General features: G+C 41.6%; 2 protein-coding genes across 2 annotated transcripts; one reads left to right on the top strand and one right to left on the bottom strand.

Annotated features, from left to right (window-relative positions):
* slc45a2 (solute carrier family 45 member 2) lies at positions 1–15,253 on the top strand. The gene is made up of 7 exons (XM_041960784.1): positions 1–472; positions 2,988–3,164; positions 7,801–8,168; positions 10,385–10,528; positions 12,556–12,679; positions 13,349–13,554; positions 15,032–15,253. The coding sequence occupies exons 1-7, from the start codon at positions 1–3 to the stop codon at positions 15,251–15,253; spliced, it is 1,713 nt and encodes a 570-aa protein (XP_041816718.1).
* Positions 15,254–18,677: 3,424 nt separating this feature from the next.
* rxfp3 (relaxin family peptide receptor 3) lies at positions 18,678–19,907 on the bottom strand. Its single transcript, XM_041960699.1, has one exon. The coding sequence runs from the start codon at positions 19,905–19,907 to the stop codon at positions 18,678–18,680; it is 1,230 nt and encodes a 409-aa protein (XP_041816633.1).
* Positions 19,908–21,502: the final 1,595 nt, after the last annotated feature.

A 21,502-nucleotide genomic window follows, 5' to 3' on the forward strand; every position in this document is an offset into this window, starting at 1 on the left:
ATGACCCTTCTATCAGAGGACCAGTCTGTGAGGCCCCAACCCTGCAGGGTTCCGGAGCCTGGCAAACCCATCAGCTCATCTTTGGACCGGTACTCAACAGACCACACTGGCTCCAAAGAGGACTACATGGACAGTGGGGACAGTGCTGTGTTCGGGGCCGTGGAGCCCCCCAGGCGCTCACGGGGCCGCCTCATCCTTCACGGCATGGTCATGTTTGGAAGGGAATTCTGCTACGCCGTGGAGGCGGCGTTCGTCACGCCGGTGCTTCTGAGCGTGGGCCTCCCCCGCAGCCTGTACAGCTTGGTGTGGCTGATCAGCCCCATCCTGGGCTTCCTGCTCCAGCCCGTCATCGGCTCGGCGAGCGACTACTGCCGCTCGTCGTGGGGCCGGCGGAGGCCTTACATCCTGACCCTAGGCGTCCTCATGCTGCTGGGAATCACCTTGTTCCTGAACGGAGATGCTGTCATCTCAGGTGAGAGGAAGTGAAAGGTAGACTGCAAGAACCAGATAGTAAGAGGGGGAGGCACAGATGTATGTTTAGTTTTGACGTACGAAAAAGGGCAGCCTTTTAATTTAGAGGAATCAGAGAAGGGAAAATCACTTCTTTCCATCTCAGAGAAAATACTATTGATATTTATGCTCATAGTGGGAAATGTGCAGGAGAATCTTTGTAACTTATCTGTAAAACAAACATGATGACTGACATGATGAAGATAAATGTGTGGACATAAGGTCCTGAGAGGCCCTCACGCTCACACTTTTAGCTTGTGACTGGAGTTGAATGTGTGATTTGTTCGGCGGGTCCTGAGCTGATGCCCACTGGCACAGACAGGTGACGAGGCGTGAGTGAGAAAACCATCGCTTCGGACACCGCTGATAACATTTAAAGCGTTTCGTGAGAATCCGCCGGGCTCCAGGCGGCATCACGAGGAGATCGCCGCATAAAAGAATCTGTGACCTTTAAGAATGAGTTGAGTTGCAGACAAACCACATGAGCTGATTCATTGCTGAGAGGTACCAGTGCTGCTGTATTGTTAAGCACCAAACAGCTTCACAGTATCAGTGTGCAGTGAAGGGCATATTCAGCGGTAATTGGTAGTGACAATTCAGTTTAAATGATAGGCCTTTAAACACATCATCCTCAATACCTCAATCAAGTCTTTTGATTGGAGGATAATTAGAGTAATCATAAAACAAGATGCAGAATACTGCTACTCATCTGTGCATATTTTTTAGCAAACCTTTAAAACTCTGTAAACACAGTGATACTGTGGTGCATTATGTTGAGAGGCGGTTTCATAATATAACCACACAATTATCTGAGAAAAATAGCAACACAATGTGTGTTAATATTAGCTGTGATTTGCAGCCTGTAATAAATCATGAAGGAGGCATTGTTAAAAAGATTTGAGGTTGAGTTCCCATTAAAAGGCTCTGGGCTTTGCTTTAATCATCGTACAAAATATAAAGTATTTCTTTCTTCTGACAAACGCTGGATAAGCTGCTTACGTTTCCGTGTTTCTCAAGTTCGGAGTGAATGCAACAGGAATCGTATGACATTATGTTTGCATTGTTGTAACAGCCCTCGGTCCAACAGCTTCAGGCTGACCCCCCAAGAACTGTTGCTTCAATTCTAAATAGTGTTTTCATTCAATCATTTCATTATGTTTTCAGGTTGTCCGACTGTACACACTGTATGTATGAGCCATTATCGTGAAAGTGAGGGAATTTCTTCAAATTTGGCACAAATGTCCTCTTGGACTCAAGGACGAACTGATAAGATTTTGGTGATCAAAGCTCACTGTGACCTCACACAACAACATATATTTAGTCATAACTCAAGAATTCATTTTTAATTCTGACAAAATGTCACACAAATGTCCCATAGGATAAAATGATGACATAATATCTAAAAGGTCAAAGGCCAGCTTCACTGCGACATCATAATGTTCTGCAGAAACTCTTTTCTGGCCATTATTCAGCAAGAAGAAGAAGAAGAAGAAGAAAAAGAAGGCAGATTGTGATTTTGTCAGATGCTGAATTGTTGACACTGATCTTGGGCGTCCACCTTCAAACTGTGCTGATTGCATAGATCTTCTGTGCTGCCGGGTTGAAGATGTGTGTGAAGCATCTACGTTTTAGAGTTTGTAGCTTTTTTGCTGCAGCATCCACATTTGAAGCATTGTAGCCGTAGTGATACTGAGCTTCAGGTGACTGTCGTTGCAGCATGTGATGAAGCTCTCTATCAGTCCTCTGTGCTCCTCTGGAGGAACAGTCTCTAAATGAAGACTGCATGTTTCTCACTGGAAATTATTCACTGGAGTCAGACACGACAACAGCATACATCAATATAGTGATAGCTTCCATTTCACCAAGACTTCATATCTTTTATTAAATTCCTTCAAAGTCATATATGAGTTTGGACAGACAAGACGCATGTAAATGCAGCTGGAATGGTTGGAGGAGGCAAACAACTACAAGACGTGGTGGTAATTCAAGTTATTTCATAGCAGGAGAAAGGTCTGATGTAAAAACAAGTTCAGAGCATCAGAGAGGTGTAACGCTCTGTTGAACTGAAATGTCTTTTGCAGCAGAACATCTACTCATCAATCATCATCTAATTTAAAGTTTTTTAGCAAACTTTTATTTTGTTCTTGGCTTTGTAAAGTCACTCATATCTCTTACAGAGGTCATAAAATCGACTCCATTATGTTCTAATTACAGGCGTTTTGCTTGTGATGTTTTCAGCATGAAGGAACACAGAACAGAGCAGCCAGGTTATAAATATAATTATAACCTGTCAGACATGATTGGTTTGCTTGGAAAAAAATGCTTCTTATTGTCTTCAGACAATCTTACAGTGAGTTGCTGCTCTGGGATTCGCTCTCCTGTGATGTGGAGCTCCAAAACTTTCAAATATCACACTTGAAGTTCAGTAAAAACGACTAATTGATGTGGGGGTAACGTGATTTCGCTCTCCTTTGCAGCACTCATCGCTGACAGGTCGCTGAGGAGCACGTGGGCCATCGTGGTGGTGATGTTCGGAGTCGTGCTGTTTGACTTCTCTGCAGACTTCATCGACGGGCCCATCAAGGCCTACCTGTTCGATGTGTGTTCACATCAAGACAAGGAGAGAGGTCTGCACTACCATGCTCTACTCACAGGTGCGTAACGCAGACCACGCACACATGCACCAGCACGTAGATGCACACACACCACTGCTGTTACTGCTTCAATCCTCACAGTGTTGTTTTATGCTTATTTATGCATGTTTCCAATGTGCGTCTTGATGGATTTGTTTTGAATGCATTATCAGTGGTTATTTGTTTTGGAGCGTTCCGGTGTTAATTGCTTCCTCATGAGTGTTTCGTCGCTGAGCGACACAAATAACAGATTCTACTGGTGAATGACAGTCAGACTGGATCTTGTTCTGGTGGGTGGAGCAGCGTGTACTGTGTCGCTGTCTGTGTGTGTATGTAAAGATGATTTTTTTGAGGGTTCTTCACTTTCTTGCTGAGAGTTAGGTGAGAGACTGCAAACCACTCTCATGTCTGTATGTTAAATAAATGAAGGTTAAAGCTCATTTCTTTAATCCATACAAAATACTGAGGATAAAATGACAACTTTTTGACTATTTCTTGGCTCGGAACAGTGACATTCGTCTGCTGGTTGCCTGGCAACCTCACTCTGCAGACTATAGAAAGTACTGTAGTCACTTTAAGTGTGACTTCTGTGACTCCCTATTTACAATATTGTGTGCTATATTTACTGTCCGCCATTGTATTTGAGTGTCCAGCCTTCTTTTCCTCAACAATTCCACGATAGGACAACAAAATACACTGCCACAATCCCACAATGCAATTCCCCACATTTCATTGATTTTCTAAAGCCTGAAAACAGCGAAGAGAAGGTGCAGAAGTCTAGTTTTCTCTCCAGCCACTTGAATTATAATATGCTGAAAGGTTATTCGGGTTTTTTTTTTCTCAATAAAGGCAAAATCCCAACTATCCCAAATTTAATAATAATAACAAACTTTATTTGTATAGCACCTCTCATACAGGATTTGCAGCTCACAGTGCTTTACAAGAAAAAAAATCACATGCACCACCTTAGATAAGACATGGACAATGGATAATGGACATAAAAACAGATAAAAAATGAATGTGAAGTAGGAGGAATAAAAAACGTGTGCTAATGATGATAAGGATTAAAAAATAAAAGTAAAGACAATGCATAAAACCACAGAATAAAATAATAAATTACAGATAAAAATAGAGTCGAATAACGTTGAAAATAAAAATAAGGATAAAGCATCAAATGACAGCATAACATAATAGAGTATAGATAAAAATAGATTACACAGAATATATGAAATTGAGTAAAATACAACTTTAAGTATTGGTCATGTTACTGAATGCTGTGGTGAGAAGGTTAACTTAAAGCTGCCATAATGAATATTTTTGTGTTAATAATGAATCAAATGATGCCGATAGTGACAAAGACACTGAGAATTATCACTTGACTGTGCAGTTTTCAGCTCTACAGAACATTTTAACATGCTTTAGCGCATTGTTTTGGTTTTACGACCTGCAGCAGTGTTGTTTTGGCTCAGCTAGTTAGCGACTGGCTGGTCAATTAGCAGCCAATGACCCTGACATTTCCCTCAGGAGCTGATAGAGCCACAAATAGTGGCAAGTGTGACTCCAAATACATGCAAATGTTGCTCCATATCAGCTGAATGTGCACTAATGTTTGCTAACAAGCTAAGAAAATGCAATAACGTGCCAGTGTGTGTGCTTTTGTGCAAGGCTTACCTGTGAAAACCAACTGTGTATAAGATTTTTTTTAGTTTTCACACAGTTGTGACAGTGATGGTTAGTAGATAACAAAACTCTGAATGAACAAACACACATTTTTATGACAGTTTCACTAATTAATGTCTTGCCAATACAATGTCTCCATATGAAAAAATATCCCTCTCTTTATCAGCTTTAACCAAATGCTTCCTTTTTTAATAGTCTCAGTGGGCACAGATTGATGCCATCTGGAGTTGTGGATTTCCATTTCTACTCAAACTGAATTTTCCTGTTTTCTGAAGGGGGGGTCAAGAGTTGGTGCATTTGCATTTGTGACAGCCTGGATAATTGCACACCTTGTTCTTGTTCTTTAGCAGGGTTGCCATTTATGGACATATTCAGAAATGAGGGGGTTTTTTTCCATTTGAGCAAACTGTGATTAAGTAGATTCTCCAAGACCTCATGTCCTACTCAAAAGCTAAAAACAATCACTTTGCCACCCTGTGGTGAAAGAAAATCGTTTTTCTCCCTGCCTTTTTACAGCATACATGAGAAATACGCAAAGCATGTTCCAAATGAGTTTTTTAACAACTACAAAATCAAATCAAATCATTTTCTCACATGCTGCTCGGGGGCAGGATGATGTTTGAGCATCAGCGGTGCGCTCAGCTGTCAGCAGGCACCGGGTGTTGTGAGCATGCAGGTCAGGCCGTAATCCAGCCCTGAGCTAGTCATGTGCTGCAGTCATGGGTCTGGGCTGAGAGAGACAGATACCAGGCACATGACTGTGGACGCCCGTCCCACTGCTGGTATGTGAGGTTTGAGGAGGAGGGAGCACCGAATGTTGTGTGTTTCTCCGTGATTCATGTACCTTTTATATGAGCTTCTCGAATCACCTTCCCTGAAGCTGGTCAGTCATGAAATGCTGTCTGCTTGTGCAAAGGCATGGGCAACCTTTGACAGTTCAATTGTCATCTGGACAGACAAGATATTTCATGAGTAACAGATTTTTCAAGTCCATGGATGGCATTGTTGTTCTGTTGATAGGCTGATCGATCGCTCCGCCACTTCGGTCCAGGTGGTCACACGATGAATCGCGATGACCGTGATCCCCTGACTTTGCATCTAGTGCTACCAGCAAGTGTTCACTTATCCAGTGAAATATCTCATTGTCAACCAAAGACATGGGAAACAGATGTAATACCATTATTTTTGATATTCACGGTTTCCAGACAATTAATCCTAGCGGCTTTGTTGATCTTGACTTTTCCTTTGTTGTCACCATGAGGTTGACATTTGTGGCTTGGAATGAAATCCCTCAACAACTTTTGGATGGTTTACTATGAAATCTGTTCCAGATATTCATATCTGTCTCCATCTAACCCCATCATCTGACTGACATTTTAATTTGTCCAATATTTTGGTATACGACCAAATAAATCTGCAAAGCTAACAACATTCACATCAGCATCAGCTGTTACTGTGTGCATATATTAAAGACATAAAAGGGTGGACATTTCAAAGAATTTTGCTAATCTGATTTGTTCAGTTCAGCTCAATGATTCCTAGTCACTGACCATGTAACTCGCTCACTTTTAATCTAAATTCAGCGGACTATGACCATTTAATTGCAATGAACGCGTCACGATTCATCTTTAGCTTCAGTTCAGTAGTTCAGTATGTTGTTGATACAAATTCAGTTCAATACAAAACCACCATCTACAAGCACTGTTTGTTATGTTTATAGCTCACCAGCTGGGTGTCAGTAGCTTTCATTGTCTCTCATTAAGATTTTAATGAGGACGTAGCCTAACGCACTGTGCTAGCCAGTGAGTCCAAACAGTATCTATTCATGCATAGTTAATATATACTGGAAATCATATTTGCTATCACTGTAATTACATATTTTTTATATATTCTTGTTACTCTGCATGTTATTTGTTGTAACCTGAAGTGAACTGCAGAATAAAACAGTTACAGGCTGAGAGCTGCTTGATGCTGTGAGTGTTCCATTAAATACAATGATGTCTTATACCACCTACTACAGGAGTGTGTTTGATATCTGCTTCAGTGAAGATATCACTTATTAGGAAGGATGGACACCAATACATTTAGGAGGGCAGAGGAAAGCACTAAAAGTGAATCAACAGCGTCTTGTCAGGCCAAAAGTGAATATTGATGGGAACAACCTTAGACTGAAGCTCCATCAGGAGGCTTAAGGCAACCAATTTCACATTGAACTCTGAAGGCTGTTAGTGCTTATTGCATTTACAAATTCGTAATGCTACGAATCTGAACCCATCTGGCCCTGGTGAGGATTCTATCCCACAGACGCTCCACTGCTAATAGCTACTGACTTACAGTGCAGGCCCACTGAAACCAAACAAACTGTGCAACATTAGCAAACATTATGTGTGGCAGTGGCACATTAGCTTTGTCATTGTGAGTATTTTAGCATGCTGTCGTTATCGTTTAGCTCATTTAGCCTAATGGCATCATTGTTTGCAATAAAGACATACGGTAAGTTTGAAGTCTGTTCTTTTCGTTGTTTTCATGCACAGTAGTTGAACTTCCTGTCCCTTTGTCTCCAGCTCCCTCAGCCTTGCAGAAAAACAATCTTGTGCACACCAAGTTGTAGCTTGATGGTAATAAACCTCTTCCCCTGTTGTTTTCAATCTCTGTGTGTATATTTTTGAGACCGTCCACAGTGATATCTCTGCCTTGCTCTGTTTCGCTGTGCTGCAATTAAAAGTTCAGAGTTATTTTAGGGGCAGACAAAGTCAGCAAACAGGAATGTTCCAGTAATGCAGACGAGAAGTGACGTGATACTTTACCTGCCAGTTTCTGTAAGGTAGAAAAATAGCCTCCATTTCAGATGACTAACTGTAAACTGTAAAGAAAAAGGGTTCTAGCAGAATTAGAGGGTGTCCAGCACTTCCTATTTAAAACAACTGCACTATTCCATCTACACCGTGCTATAATCTTTGCAATCTGTGTGTTCCAGGTCTGGGCGGAGCCTGTGGCTATCTGGTGGGAGCTATGGACTGGGGTCATTCAGGGATCGGGCAGCTGCTTGGCTCCGAGTACCAAGTCATCTACTTCTTCTCCGCTTTGACCTGGGGCATCTTCCTCACTGTACACCTCTTCAGTATTCCGGAGCAGCCTCTGGGCAAGGACCCAGCTATATCTGAAGCCTCATCTTCCAGTGCCCTCCGCTTACTGGGCTCCCACAGCAATGGATACGGCGCCCTGGCCAAAGAGCCCATCTCTCCTGTAGTACCTGCATCTGCCCCCGATCTCAGGCCAAGGTCTTTCTCTGCTCTGGGGGAGGCTAACTCTGTTACCTCCAGTGCCAAGCAGCCAAACAAGGAGGTATGTGATATTCAGGATAAACAGCCTCTGAAGATGCAATTATTTTGCTGCATGTGTGTACAGTAGGTGTATAGTAGTATATACACATGGCGAAGTAAGATGAAATATATTTTTTCTTTTAGTCATCCATCCATCCATTTTCTATACAGCTCGTCCTGATCATGCTCACAGGCGAAATTAATGCAGCAGAAAACTAACTTGCAATGTTGTCTCAATGTGATGTGATGTGAGATGCCTTCACAAATAAACAGAAAACCCAGCTCTTGTTGAAAGATACAAGCATGTGGACAATGTGGTATGGGTGTACTTTACCAAACAGTAAATGATGTGTGACAACGGACACAAGCTTCAGTTTCTGAAAGGAAATCTTCAGAGAGATGATGATGATGATGATGATGACGATGACAACCTTTGATGTGTTCTTGCTGAATTACCAGGAAATGTGTACAAGAATGCACAACACATGAGGTGTTTTCATTTGATCTCATGGTACGGTCATAAAAGCGTTGCGTTGGATGTGGCGAACAGTAGCTTTAGTGTGGACGCAGATGCTGAACACAGTGCATTTTGTGTGTTAGTGATTCCCTTCTGGTCCAGCCTTAGGGTTCAAAGTTTCCCTGAGACATCAGGTCTACAACACCCATTCAGTAGACTTCCACCCATCCTTTCTGCCTGTCCGTGGATACAAAGCCATTACCTTCCTGCAGTGAGAAAACAGCACTAACAACTGAGCTCTTTAAATGTATTTCACAAAATGAAAGCCAAAATAACTCAAGAACAACTTTAAAGCCAAGTGAAATAAGAAGCTTTCAAGTCAGGCTTGACATTTTCTCCCTCTATGTTGTCTTTGTGGAGGTTAAACCACACTGAGTGTATTCTGTCATGCTCGTGTTCAGCTAGCTTCTTTTACTCAGTCACTCTGGAAAGGCCGCTAGTTAAAGGACTTGCAAGGCAAGCGTCGCCAAGAAGCCGTAAACTGTACTTCAAAATAAGCACAGCCATGCTAGCGGCTCTGCGAGGCTGTACTTTGAGCTAAATGCTAATATCAGCATGCTAACAAGCTCACAATGGCAATGCTTGTTGCACAAGCTCCCATCTATATCACCTGCAGGTCACAGGCCCAAACTACCACTCAGAAATTAAATCTATTTTTAAACCTATATTGTTAATATTTCTATGCTAGGTCAATTATAACAATTATTGATAATATTTTTGATATTGTTTTTACATAGAAATCGTATTTAAATGTCTTAATTGACTAACTGTGGTTGGTCTATAGGAGGAGTTTCCTGTTTAAAAGCAAAGAGCAGAAGCTCCTCAGCGTCAGTTTATTGTTGGAGTTGATGTTGGTCCTGTTCTGCCAGAGCCCTGCTGCTAGTTGCCCAATCGCCATGAGCCGAGCCTGCAGTTCCTCTCACGTTGACTGATGAGATTCTTTATGTCGCTTTGAAATGTTTTTAAAACTGCTCTGCAGAGGAAGCTCTTTAAGCTCTGTAAATAACCTTGTAAGGATGATTTATAGCAGTGTGCAAGAGAAAACTTCCATTTCCTTCATATGCATTAATGTGGTTAATGAGTAGTGATGAATCCTTTTTTGATTCTACAAACTCTGGATAGCGTGACACCATCCCAGCATGAGCTGACTTCTGACTGTTTGATATGTCACGATGAAAAGCAGGAGGATGTCATATCATCCTCTTAAAACTCACTCTGGTGGCCTCGCTTGAATGTAAGGACTTTTGACTAATCATCTCGAACATTTCATGCTCTTGCTTTAGTAGTCTTGCGCTAATTGCTTTGATGTGTGTTTTTTCCTTTGTTTCGCAGAGCACATTGATAATATAAAGTGCGGGTGTAAAGTTTATAGTTTAAAATATAAATGTATTTTTGTTATTATTAACGAGCATCTTTTTTCTTTTATAAAAAGTTACTTGTTTGTAGTCTTTCATCAGCTGTTCTTAACCCTTGAGCCCTTAATGTGAGGTCCTCTGTGATCTTTATGTTGAATCCCTTCATCATTCACTATAATTAAGGTCTTGGTGTTGCGTTTCTTTTTTTTTATTATTGTTGAAGCTTTTGAACTGTCATCGGCTGTGGGCTTAAGCACAGCAAGCAATGAAATACTAGGAGAGTAATGAGTGCTGTGAGAGGAAAAGTTTCTTTATTGTGTCGGTGTTGTTGACTCTGATGTCGGAGATGTTTGTGTGTGTCTGCAGGCCCAGAAGAGGATGACATTCAGGTCGCTGATGAAGACTATCGTGAACATGCCAAACCACTACCGCTGCCTGTGTGTCAGTCACTTACTGGGATGGACAGCTTTCCTCTGCAACATGCTCTTCTTCACCGATTTTATGGGACAGGTAGTGATTTGTGTGTGTCTGCATGTAGATAACGTACATGTGGGCTAAACTCCTAATACAAACCACTCAGTTATAGCCATCGTAACCCAACCCATTTATATCAAAGGATATTTAAATGTCTTCATTTCACATTGTAGCTCAGCCTGTTGCTCTGTAGAGCTCCTAATCTCTTCTTATTTTCACTCATTAGTCAGTCAGTCAGACATTTCCAAATGTCACCTTGGGCTCTGGCACACTGTAATAGGCTTTTCTTGATAGTATTTTTTCACACATAAGATTGGCGACAGGAAATGAAGGGAGAATGAGACGATCGACCAGACTCAAATAGTCTGATAGACAAATCATACATTGCAGCCCTACAAATTTCACAAAATATTTTAATTTTACAATTAATCTTGTATATTCACACCCTGACATGATAATATGTGGTCATATATTAAATGACTGATTCAACATTTTGGAAAATAATGCTTATTTGCCTTCGGAGAAGATCAAATTTACTCTTGTGTCTGTACAGTAAATATTAAGATGGCGCCAGCATACATTTAGCTTAGCTGAGCAAAAATTCTGGAAACTGTTAGCTTGGCTAGGAGGAAACCGCTAGCCTGACTCTGTCCTTAGGTGATAAAATCTACCCACCAGCACCTGAAAAGCTCACACATGAATTTGGTATTTCTTCCTAAACTTAATTAGTGAGCTTTATAGGTGTTAATACAGAGCTGGGCTAGCTAGCAAAGGGAAACAGAAAGCTAACTGGCTGCAGGCTGTAGCTGGATTGATATGAGAACAGTATCAATCCTCATCTAACTCTTAACTGTTCGGGTAATTGAATGTGAAAATACAGCCAGCAGCCAGTAGCCAGTTAGCATAGCTTAGCATAAAGACTGGAAACGGGGATAAACAGCTAGCCAGGCTAAATATGTACAACCTGTTAGATTTTATGCTTTAGATGTGTTTACATGTGTGTGGGTTTTGTTTTACTTTTGGACAGAGCCAGACTGCTTTCCCGCCGCTCCAAATCTTTATGCTAAGCTAACCGCTTCCTCCTTACAGTATATTTATGATACAGCTGAGTGTCATCTTTAGCATAGAAGCTGTACACTTTACAACATGTATGTTTAATTTCTAGCAAAATCTATCTGAAGGTCAAGTTGTGGAATTGTTATTAATATGAATATGTATTAGAATGAAAACAGAAAATCAGAAATTTCAACGGCAGCTATTTTGAGAATTCATTAATCATTTAAAGCAAAAATCAAATGTGAGGATTTCAATTTCTTGTATGTTTTCTATCAGTGTAATCTGAATGTCTTTGTTAACTGATGGTCAAATTTAACAACTGAACTGAAGACATCACCTGGGAAACTGGAGTATTCGTCACTATTTTCTTTCATTTTATAGGCTAAACAGTTAAACAGCTAAAATAATCAACCAATTACTCAATGATAAAATAATTTGCAGCCCTAAATATGACTAAATGTCAGAGAAGGCAAGGTGGCAAAGTGAGAGCAATAACATTAGAGGTTAAGAACAGCAAGCTGTGATATGTTCATGCTCCATTAATCCCTGTTTGCGTGGGGCCATGTGGAGGTTGAGGATGGGGGACTGGTCTGTTGTTGTGTGCAATCTTCTGTTGACATGTGTAGTAACGATGAATGTCTCACAGTTTCGTGGCGTGCATGCTGATCAAAGGGCACACTTCGCGCCGTGACGTAGTCCTCGCCGCCATGGTTCATTAACGCCCGATGTGCGAACATGTAATCTCATATTGCAGGCATTGTTATCAGGGGTGAGACACATGTTATCGGTTCTCCGTTGAGTTAGATTTTGTTTCTTTTTATAGAAGAAAAAAAAGATAAAAGCATGTATTAAAGATTGAGGCCAACATTTGATATCTTTGCCAGTGAGGCCGTGTGCTTGGATCTCCTCAGCTTTTATGGTTCTTTGGTTTTTTCTCCTGAAAATAGGCCCCATGAGTGTATTTTCACACTCAAACTCTATCTTCTCTCTTTTCTCTTTTTTTGCAGATTGTATACAAGGGAAATCCTTATGCAGACCATAACTCTACAGCCTACATCACATATGAGAGAGGGGTAGAAGTGGGCTGCTGGGGGCTCTGTATTAATGCTGTGTCCTCTGCTCTCTACTCCTGTGAGTAACTGTGTGAGTGACAGGAATAAAGAAAATGTTGCTACTTCTACATTTATCATTGCAGCTGGCAAGTCATTAGCATTATTGTGTCATGCACTGGCACCGTTAGCTCCTCTGCGAACAACGGCCTGACATGGTCGTGTAATTAGAGTGCCGCTTCCTTCGCTGTTGCACTGGGATTGCAGGCTGTGCTACAGCCATTCACAGATGGCTCTGCTCGGATGAAACACTTTTTTTTTTCCACACAGGCCCGCTGAGTTGCACTGCCAGTTTAGTTTAAGTCCAGAAGAAAGTCTGCTGTAAAAGGAAGAAAGGGAGAGAAATTATATGCTACATACAAAGCCAAGTCCAGCCGCTGAGTGTGAAATTGGCTCTATTTATAGTCTGGACCATGAATTTTCTTTTTCTTTTTCTTTTTTTTAAATAACTGCTCTGAAACAAAAGACAGCCTGTCCAGTCAAGTGTTCAATCAACTGTAGCTTATCTAATGTGTACTTTGGAGGGTTTAGGATAACATCTTTTAGAGTTGTAATGCCGTAAAAGACAAAGCACTAATCGGCATATCTAATATCTACCCTGAACCAACACACTTCATAGTGGTTTGTCCCGATTCTCAAGTAAAATTCATCTCCTCTGTAACAGTGTTTGCATGACGTGTGTGTGTTTTAGATGTGCAGCGCATCCTTCTCCCATACATCGGCCTGAAGGGATTATACTTCATGGGCTACTTTGTGTTCGGCATGGGCACCAGCCTGATTGGACTCTTCCCCAACATCATCGCCACGCTCATCCTCTGCAGCGTGTTCGGCGTCATGTCCAGCACGCTCTACACCATCCCGTTCAACCTGATCGCTGAGTATCAACGTGAAGAAGAGGTACTGGGCTGTCAGCGGAAAAACAACATTGTGAATCTTAAAAGAGCAAACAGGTTCACACGTGCAAATCATTTGGGCTGTTTCTTTTATTCAGTTTTCAACATCAGAATTGAAATTCTTCTGTCTGCAGTACTTTCAGTTTCATGATTAAATCCTTCAAACTTGCCTTACCTAGACCTGCCACGCTGAAAACTTCACATACCCCATAAATCTAGCAACCGAAAACAAAGCTAAACATATGTTAATGTGAGCCATGTGGGCAGTTCTAAACCTGAATCCAATAGAGGTGCAACAATTAGTCGAATAAGTGACCCTAAAAGTAATTAGCAACCATTTTAATACAATTTTTAGTAATTTGCTGATTCTCAGATGTGTGAAAATTTTATCTTTTTCTTTGTCATACGTGATAGTAACCTGAATATTTGTTTGTTTGGGACTGTTGGTCTGAAAAAACAAGACAAATGAAGACACTGCCTGGCTGTGGGAAATTATAACAGCCATTTTTCACAATTTTATAGACAAAATTATCAATCAAGGAAATCACTGGCGGAGTAATCAATAATGAGAAACTAAATTCCCCCTCCTTAATCTCGACAGTGAGCACTGAATACTGCTGAGACCTGGTGAGCAAAGCCATTTCTGTACTCTTAGTTTGAGCTGTATTAAAATATCTGAATGACTTGAATGAAAGATTCGATTTAAAGGGAAACGCCAGTGATTTAGTATTTTAATTCCAGAGAAGGGAGAATATATACTTTTAGTCGTTAGTATTTAATAATGAAATAATGCAACTAATCTACTTTAGTACACCAGGATAATCCACTTGGTATCAGTGCAGTTTTCCAGGAAGTCCTGAGTCCTTAGAGTATATTAATGACAAACAATAAAACTGTAAAACAATTCAAATGTATCAAATAATAGTCTGCCAATCAGCTACACATTGAGAGGTTTCATTCCCAGATATGGAGGCCGTAACACCCTTAGCTGCTCCTGAACGCAGCATTTTTAGCGGCAGGAGATGTGGATCCTCCCTGTTGAATAATTTTTGTTGCTTATTTTTGAAACTCGCTGCCATTTAAAAGAAGCTTGTGTTGTAATATCAGGTGTCTACGCTGGAAGGAAATAAGTTCAGGGGCTATTAGTCTAAACAAAGAAATACAATATCCTCTCCAGGCCGGTGGATCAAAAGTCAATCGTCAGTTGAAAAACTGTCAGTCGTATGTCCTGGCATGCTCAATCAATACTTCATTAAGCTGATTCAGATGAGCATCACATGGCTGAGGCGCCTGAGGAGAGCTTCAGTCATCATAAATTAATACAGACACCAGAAATATATGACAGTATTTTCCAGAGCTGACAGCTGTTAACTGTCACCTGCTGCAGACATGTCTGGGGATACATTGATCACATCAATATATGGCTCCCCTCTTTCCCCCTCCTCCTCCTCCTCCTCCTCTTCCTCCCTCTGTGCTTCCAGGAACAACTGAAGCTGCGAGGGAGCAAAGAAAGCCAGCGAGGCTCTGGCGTGGACTGCGCCGCGCTCACCTGCATGGTCCAGCTGGCTCAGATTATTGTGGGCGCGGGGCTCGGCGCTCTGGTCAACATGGCAGGAAGTGTCATCGTAGTGGTCCTCTCGGCCTCGACCATGTCCCTGTTTGGCTGCATCTTCATCGCCCTCTTCATCAGATATGTGGAATAATTCTGCTTATGTGAAAGTATTTTAATGGTGTTGTTTTAATAAATAAAGATTCTTTATTATATCCTTGAAATGTCTTTGCGTGCACTGCTTGATCCAAATTGAACCCAACTGAAGTTCTACTCACACATAACTTTTACTCTCACTTTATCAAATTAAGTAACTAATTTTAAAGAGAATTCTATGATAACAATTACAAACACTTATTGATTTATCTTTAAACATAATGTATAAAATAGCATTTGTTGTAATTATATTGCTTAGAATTATAGTTATATCTGTATTGGTATATTTTGGGGGGGAAACTCTGTTTTGTCATATGGTTCAGATTAAAGGAATTCTGTAGTTTGAGGTTTTGGGCCGTCCGCTTCTTTGCCTTTAGATGAGAAGATCAGTCCTATACTTTACTTTGGTAAAAGTACTAAAGCATTAGTATAACAGTCCTGCAGCCCGAGAAAACGTACTGAAGTATTGTCAGCAAAATGTACTCAAAATATCAAAAGAAAAAGTACTTGTTCTGCAGAAAAAAATATGAAAATGATCATACATGACAGTTAATTGCTCGTTCAGCGTAAGGAGCAATTCACTGTTCTAGGATCTAGGTGGGGACTTTATGTACGGCCTAATCTGGTGGTTCTTAACCTGGGGATCGTGTGCCCACCAAAGGATCATGAGACAAATCTAAGGGGTCATGAAATGATTCATGAAGTAGGAAAGACCTCATAAATGTAGGCTTTTCTCAGTGTTTTTTCTGTGATATATTGGATACTTTTACCTCTTTGCACAAACAGTTATTTGAATAAAAATAAATACAAAATATTTGTATATTCGCAGATTCTTGGAAATGTATTTTTAAGAAGTCTGTGATTAAACTTCTTCTGGGGGAAAAACCTCCAGGACAGATTATTATCTAAAGCACAGTACGTCTCAAAGCATGTCTAGAGTGGAAAACATGTCAAAGCTGATTGGACTAGAGTGACGACCAGTCGGCCTCGCCATTATTTGTCAGCATGTCATTTTCTCAGTGGATTAACTGCAAAACAGTCAGTCACCCTTCTTTGCTCATCATTATATCTCTGTTTCTGCCTCCAGACTTTGTGAGAAAGGAGTTTTCAAAGCTTGTTTTCTCTCTCGTCTGTTATCCACTTGTCCTCACATTACAGAAGGCAGCTGCAGCGTCTCTATTTCTGCCAACATTTTTCAGGTTCTGGGTGTTTATCATAGTAAATCAAGCTCTGTCAGACGTGTTTTCATATGGTAATTTTTAAGAATTTTGGTGCACAACAAAAACCTTCAGACTATCTCAAACTCTTTGAAAATCTGTTTCCTCAGCATTCAAAACACATCAAAGCGTCTTCTCCAGCACCTCAGGAGATCAGTGGGGATATTAGCTCGTCTCTGGAGGGATACACGCTGTTACATTTGAATTTCTAATCACGGTTTTAACTCAAGTAATTTTTTCTTCAGTGAAATGTGGGTGTGTTGAACTGACAGTGCACTGTGGGCGCCAGATTCAACATCCACATGACAGATCGCTGTGATGGACCAATCTTTCACCCCGGTCCTGGGGCAATTAGCCATTTATTTCTAAATGAATTAGTCTGTCAGTAAGTGCACACCATTAGACCCTTTGTTTGTTATTTATAGCTGATTAATTTAAAAAAAATCAACATGGTGTCTGTTGGAGGTTCTCAGGTGAGTTCCATTTCTGTCAGATACAGATGTGTGTTTTCTGTTTCCCGCTATCATTCACTCACACAAACACACAAAGTGCTTAATTAGGTAATTGAAGCACCAGTAGTAGAAGATGCTCAGTATTAGCGGCAAAATATACTTAAAATACTAAAAGTATTCATTATTCAAAATTCAAAATCATTTTATAATTCTGGATTGTAATTATTGATGCATTTATGTGTACATCTAATATTGCAGCTGGTAAAGGTGCAGCTAATTTTAATGTATAGTAATATATCATAATCTATTAGTTGATTTAAATTTATATATATAAAACACACAAGTAACGTGCATGTACCTCAAAACTGTACTGGAGTTCAGAACTTAAATGTGCTGCAATCAGTGCACATTAAAAAAATGATGACATGTACCTTCAGCTGCAAACGTGCATCAGTCTGTTAACATGTGACTGGAGTCAGCTCAGACAGGCAGCTGCACCCATCTCTGACTTTTAACTGCTGTAAAGCTATAAAGCGCTGATAGAGTGAAGAGGATTAGTGTTTCGTGCTGAATTTGATGACCGATGACTTAATTTTAAATGATCATGAATAAATGAATCATAAGTGAGGGGGATACCCACGAGAGCCCCTCTGCCCTCCTGCACATGACGACACTTCCTGTAGATTCGGAGGAAATCTGTGGAAACCAAAAACACGCGATCATATCCATTAAATCCTCCTGATTTCTCTGTGAAATCAGTATTTCAGTATTAAGGGTTTACATGTGCTTCTAAAGGAGGAAGGGTTGATACATGCAGACACTAGTGATGAGGGGATTTATCAAGTTCCTTTAGTGCTTGGTGGTGATATGATTAAATGTGCACAGTGCAAACACTGAATGCCAGTAGTTACACTCAGTTTGACATTTGAAAGTATGCATTTGCACTTTTCTGACACTTTAATGGTAAATCAAAAATAAAGGATTTGGAGATTCAGGTAAATCCTTCTGACATTTCTACTGCAATTTCCCTTTCAGGATAAAGTATCAATCTAATTAATTGTTGATTTCTTCCCTCCAATAACCCTTACTTAATTTCTGCATTACTATGAATTAATTAATACATACTGGGTTATTTAAAGTCAATGCAGAATATCTGATATACATTTATGACACATGCTGGCATCTTTTTAAGCATTGGTCCAATTTGCTCTCTCCCAGAACAGATTCTGCTCTCTGTTCCTCTCATTCATTCAAAATCTCACTGTGCGGAGCTCACAGCAATCATTTTATCTAATGTACCATGAGGCGTTAAAAGCCGACAGAATGAATAATGCTGGTTATATTTGCCCATTTTTCACCCTCACTGAGCTCCGCATTAATGCCGAACAAAGAGAAGTGTCTCCCATATTGAAGATGCACTTTACTTGCACATTAAAACATTGTTTTGACATTTTTGAACACACATATTCAAAATACAGTATGTCTCCTGTCCTTGCGCACAAGAGAGTCCTTGCCTCTTTTGTTACTAAGAGCAGAGACGTACAAGATCACAGGTGCACTTTCACTGTCTGTCGATGAGTCAGGTACCAACGTGATAAATCTTTCTGGTAAAGCGAATCCAACATGAACTCAGGCTGCGGCTTTCCAGGCGACTGCGAGGCTAAAAATGGAGCTGTGAACATAAATGCATAGAAATAACAATCACATAAGTTAAAAAAAAAAAAAAAAAAAAAACTGTCCGTGCGGCTTTTTTTTAACACGAAGTGCTGTTTTGCGGCAGATCCCGCCTGTCATTGTACATAACAGCCCCCGGAGGATAGAACAACACAGTGGGCTCCACGGGCTGGCTGACCGGCACCAGGACGCGCTCTTGCTCGTTCATCTCCTGCTTTGTGGTGGCTGTGATCGGCCTTATGGTGGGCGAAGTCATCCTCCAGAAGAGCTTTTTCAGCGCTTTCCTGAACTCGCGCCTCATCAGGCAGTACAGGACGGGGTTCAGGCAGCTGTTGGAGTGCGCCAGGCACACGGACACGGGGAACACGTACACCTGCGTGGTGTAGTACTCATAAGTGAAATGAACCACGTTGAGTTTGATGAGGATGCCCCAGGCTGTCAGTGCCTGGTTGGGCAGCCAGCAGAGGAAAAAGGATAAGACCACGATGGTGACAGACTTGGTGACTTTGGCGCGTCGTTTGGCGCTCGATAAGTTGATGTTTTCGGAGGTGATGAAGCGCAAAAGGAGCAGATAGCAGGCCGAGATGATGGCCAGCGGCACCACAAAACCCAGCAGCACTTTCTGGGAGTGATAGAGTCCCAGCCAAAACTGCGCGGTTCCGTTAGTTTCCGGGAATCTAACAAGACACAAGTCCTCATTGGAGACGGTCACGGTAGTGGAGAAAACCGCGTGCGGCAGAGCGGCGGAGACAGCGGCGACCCAGATGAAAACGGTGATGCACCGCGCGGAGCAGCAGCGCGTCCGCCGCCGCCTGCCTTTGAGCGCGGAGGCGAGCGACCAGTACCTGGCCACGCTCATGGCAGTGAGGAAAAACACGCTGGCGTACATGTTCATGGCCGTCACATAGGAGACTATCTTGCACATTGCTTTGCCAAAAAGCCACGTGAAGTCCAGCGCGTTCTCCACCGCCCAGAACGGCAGAGTCAGCACGAACTGGAAGTCAGTCACGGCCAAACTAGTCACGAAAAGGTTGATGGAGGATTTTTTCCACACTTGCTTGGACTTCATCAGGTACAGGACCAACAGGTTCCCAACCAGACCCAGCGCGCAAACCAGCGAGTAAATCACAGAGATGATAATCCTCACAACAGCAGCGCCATCTCCCACAATATCTGGTTTATCCAAGTCTGACAGGTGGTCGCCGGAGGAGCGGTTGGTGGTGTTGAAAATAGCGCTGAAGTTGAGACTTGCAGCATAAACTATCCCCACTGAGCCTTCGTAATTAGTGTCGGTGAATTCTCCAGACATTTTCACTTTAATCCTCGAGGATGCCTACTAAAATCATACCTGATCCAAATGTTTGAGAGAAAAGCTTGGGCTTTAGGTTCGTGCGCAAGCCTCCATCTTCCTTACATGACGCATAAATACGCGCCGAAAAGCGGCATGGACTTTCTGTGCATCGATACACACACGAAATAATTAAGATGCTGCTGTGTATCGCTGAGAGGTCGCAGAGCTTCTGGTGAGGTTGCCGCGCTGCTTTGAGATTTTCTCTTTGCGTCTCAGTTCTCCAAGCGCGAACAAGACGCAGCGCTCAAGGCCAATCTGGCGCTGTCCTTGGTTCTGGTTTGGTGCCAGGCGTTTATGAAATGTAATTAAATTCCACGCGGAGAAAACGTAAACGCATCGCCCCACACATCACCCACACGCACATGCGTACGCGCGCGCACACACGCGGCCACATCCCATTTATATTTAACTGTAGTGAAGGTTACATGCTAAAAGCTTTCATGAGCTGAATTCTGGTCTGGTTTTTTACATTAAATTTGCTTCATTTTGGGCCCCACTTTTCCTCAGGTGGGGGTCTTTTCCATCTGTGCTTCTTGGGATCACCTGGCTGTATGGAACAGATGACACGGAGGGTGACATCATGACCGGACGCGCGAGAACACAAGAAGTTAGAAAGGAGATGGTTGTTATTGAATTAGAAGGCACCAGTGGGATCTATTAGAGTGATACAGTCTAGTGATATACACAGTAAGATATGCTGGGCAAGCAAGGTCCATCAATAATGTGGTATAATGAAATTCAGGTGTGAGCGTAGTCCACATGAGCACAGGTGCAGAGAAACCGGCTTGTTCTTCATCCAAAGTCACGCGCATCAGGTAACCTTGAGAGGCGCTGATCGAGGTGGTTCGATCACCTGCACTGACGTGTTTTGTTGCTTGCCTTTTCCATCTTTTTTCATCGTTTTTCAAATTCTCCACAAGAAGAGGAGAGCAAAGAAAAGTGAGCTATTCACTTGAAAAAGGTTTTGAAGTCTCAAGGGGCTTGGAACAAGAAATGAGGCCAACAATGGAGAGGCAGCAGAGGAAAAAACAGCATGTCGAGTCAGAACATCTTCCCGTCCAGCTCGGTGAATTCAGAGTTTATTTGCACCAAACCAGAGCTGGTGATTGTTGGAACAGTGAAAAGACTGACCAAGATGGTTTTGGTGAGTTTTGGTGTCTCATGTTGGCTCAGTTTGGCAAAAGAGAGAAACTTAGAAGGTGAATTGTTTTGTTTTTCCTGTTTAATAAAGAAAAAAGCTGTAAGAATTTTTCATTTCTGACATTTTTGTGAGCTAATTCTGTTTATTTATTTGACTGAAAAAGCTTGTGGGATCTAGTGAACTATCTCCAAGCTGAAACTGGCAGGGGATTTAAAAATACAAAACCAAAAGAGCTGTTCATGAGTCGGTTTGTTAGTGACAGGTGAATGAAACAAAGCGGGTTGCTTCAAAGAATCTGCCTCATCATCGCCAGTGAGGACTCTCCAGCAACCTGTGCATGCTGCACACACCTGTGACAATATAGCTGCAATCACCTGTTGCTGGGCGGATGGTGGCTGGTGGGAAATTTTTA

The sequence above is a fragment of the Chelmon rostratus genome, chromosome 19 (assembly GCF_017976325.1).
Source record: "Chelmon rostratus isolate fCheRos1 chromosome 19, fCheRos1.pri, whole genome shotgun sequence".
NCBI classification, from domain to species: Eukaryota; Metazoa; Chordata; class Actinopteri; order Chaetodontiformes; family Chaetodontidae; genus Chelmon; species Chelmon rostratus.

Excerpts from the sequence above, each read along its gene's own strand:
- rxfp3 (XM_041960699.1), bottom strand. The coding sequence starts at position 19,907 with ATGTCTGGAGAATTCACCGACACTAATTACGAAGGCTCAGTGGGGATA.
- slc45a2 (XM_041960784.1), top strand. The coding sequence starts at position 1 with ATGACCCTTCTATCAGAGGACCAGTCTGTGAGGCCCCAACCCTGCAGG. Across the intron at positions 8,169-10,384 it reads CCAAGCAGCCAAACAAGGAG|GCCCAGAAGAGGATGACATT; the intron begins GTATGTGATATT and ends GTGTGTCTGCAG. Across the intron at positions 10,529-12,555 it reads TCACCGATTTTATGGGACAG|ATTGTATACAAGGGAAATCC; the intron begins GTAGTGATTTGT and ends CTTTTTTTGCAG.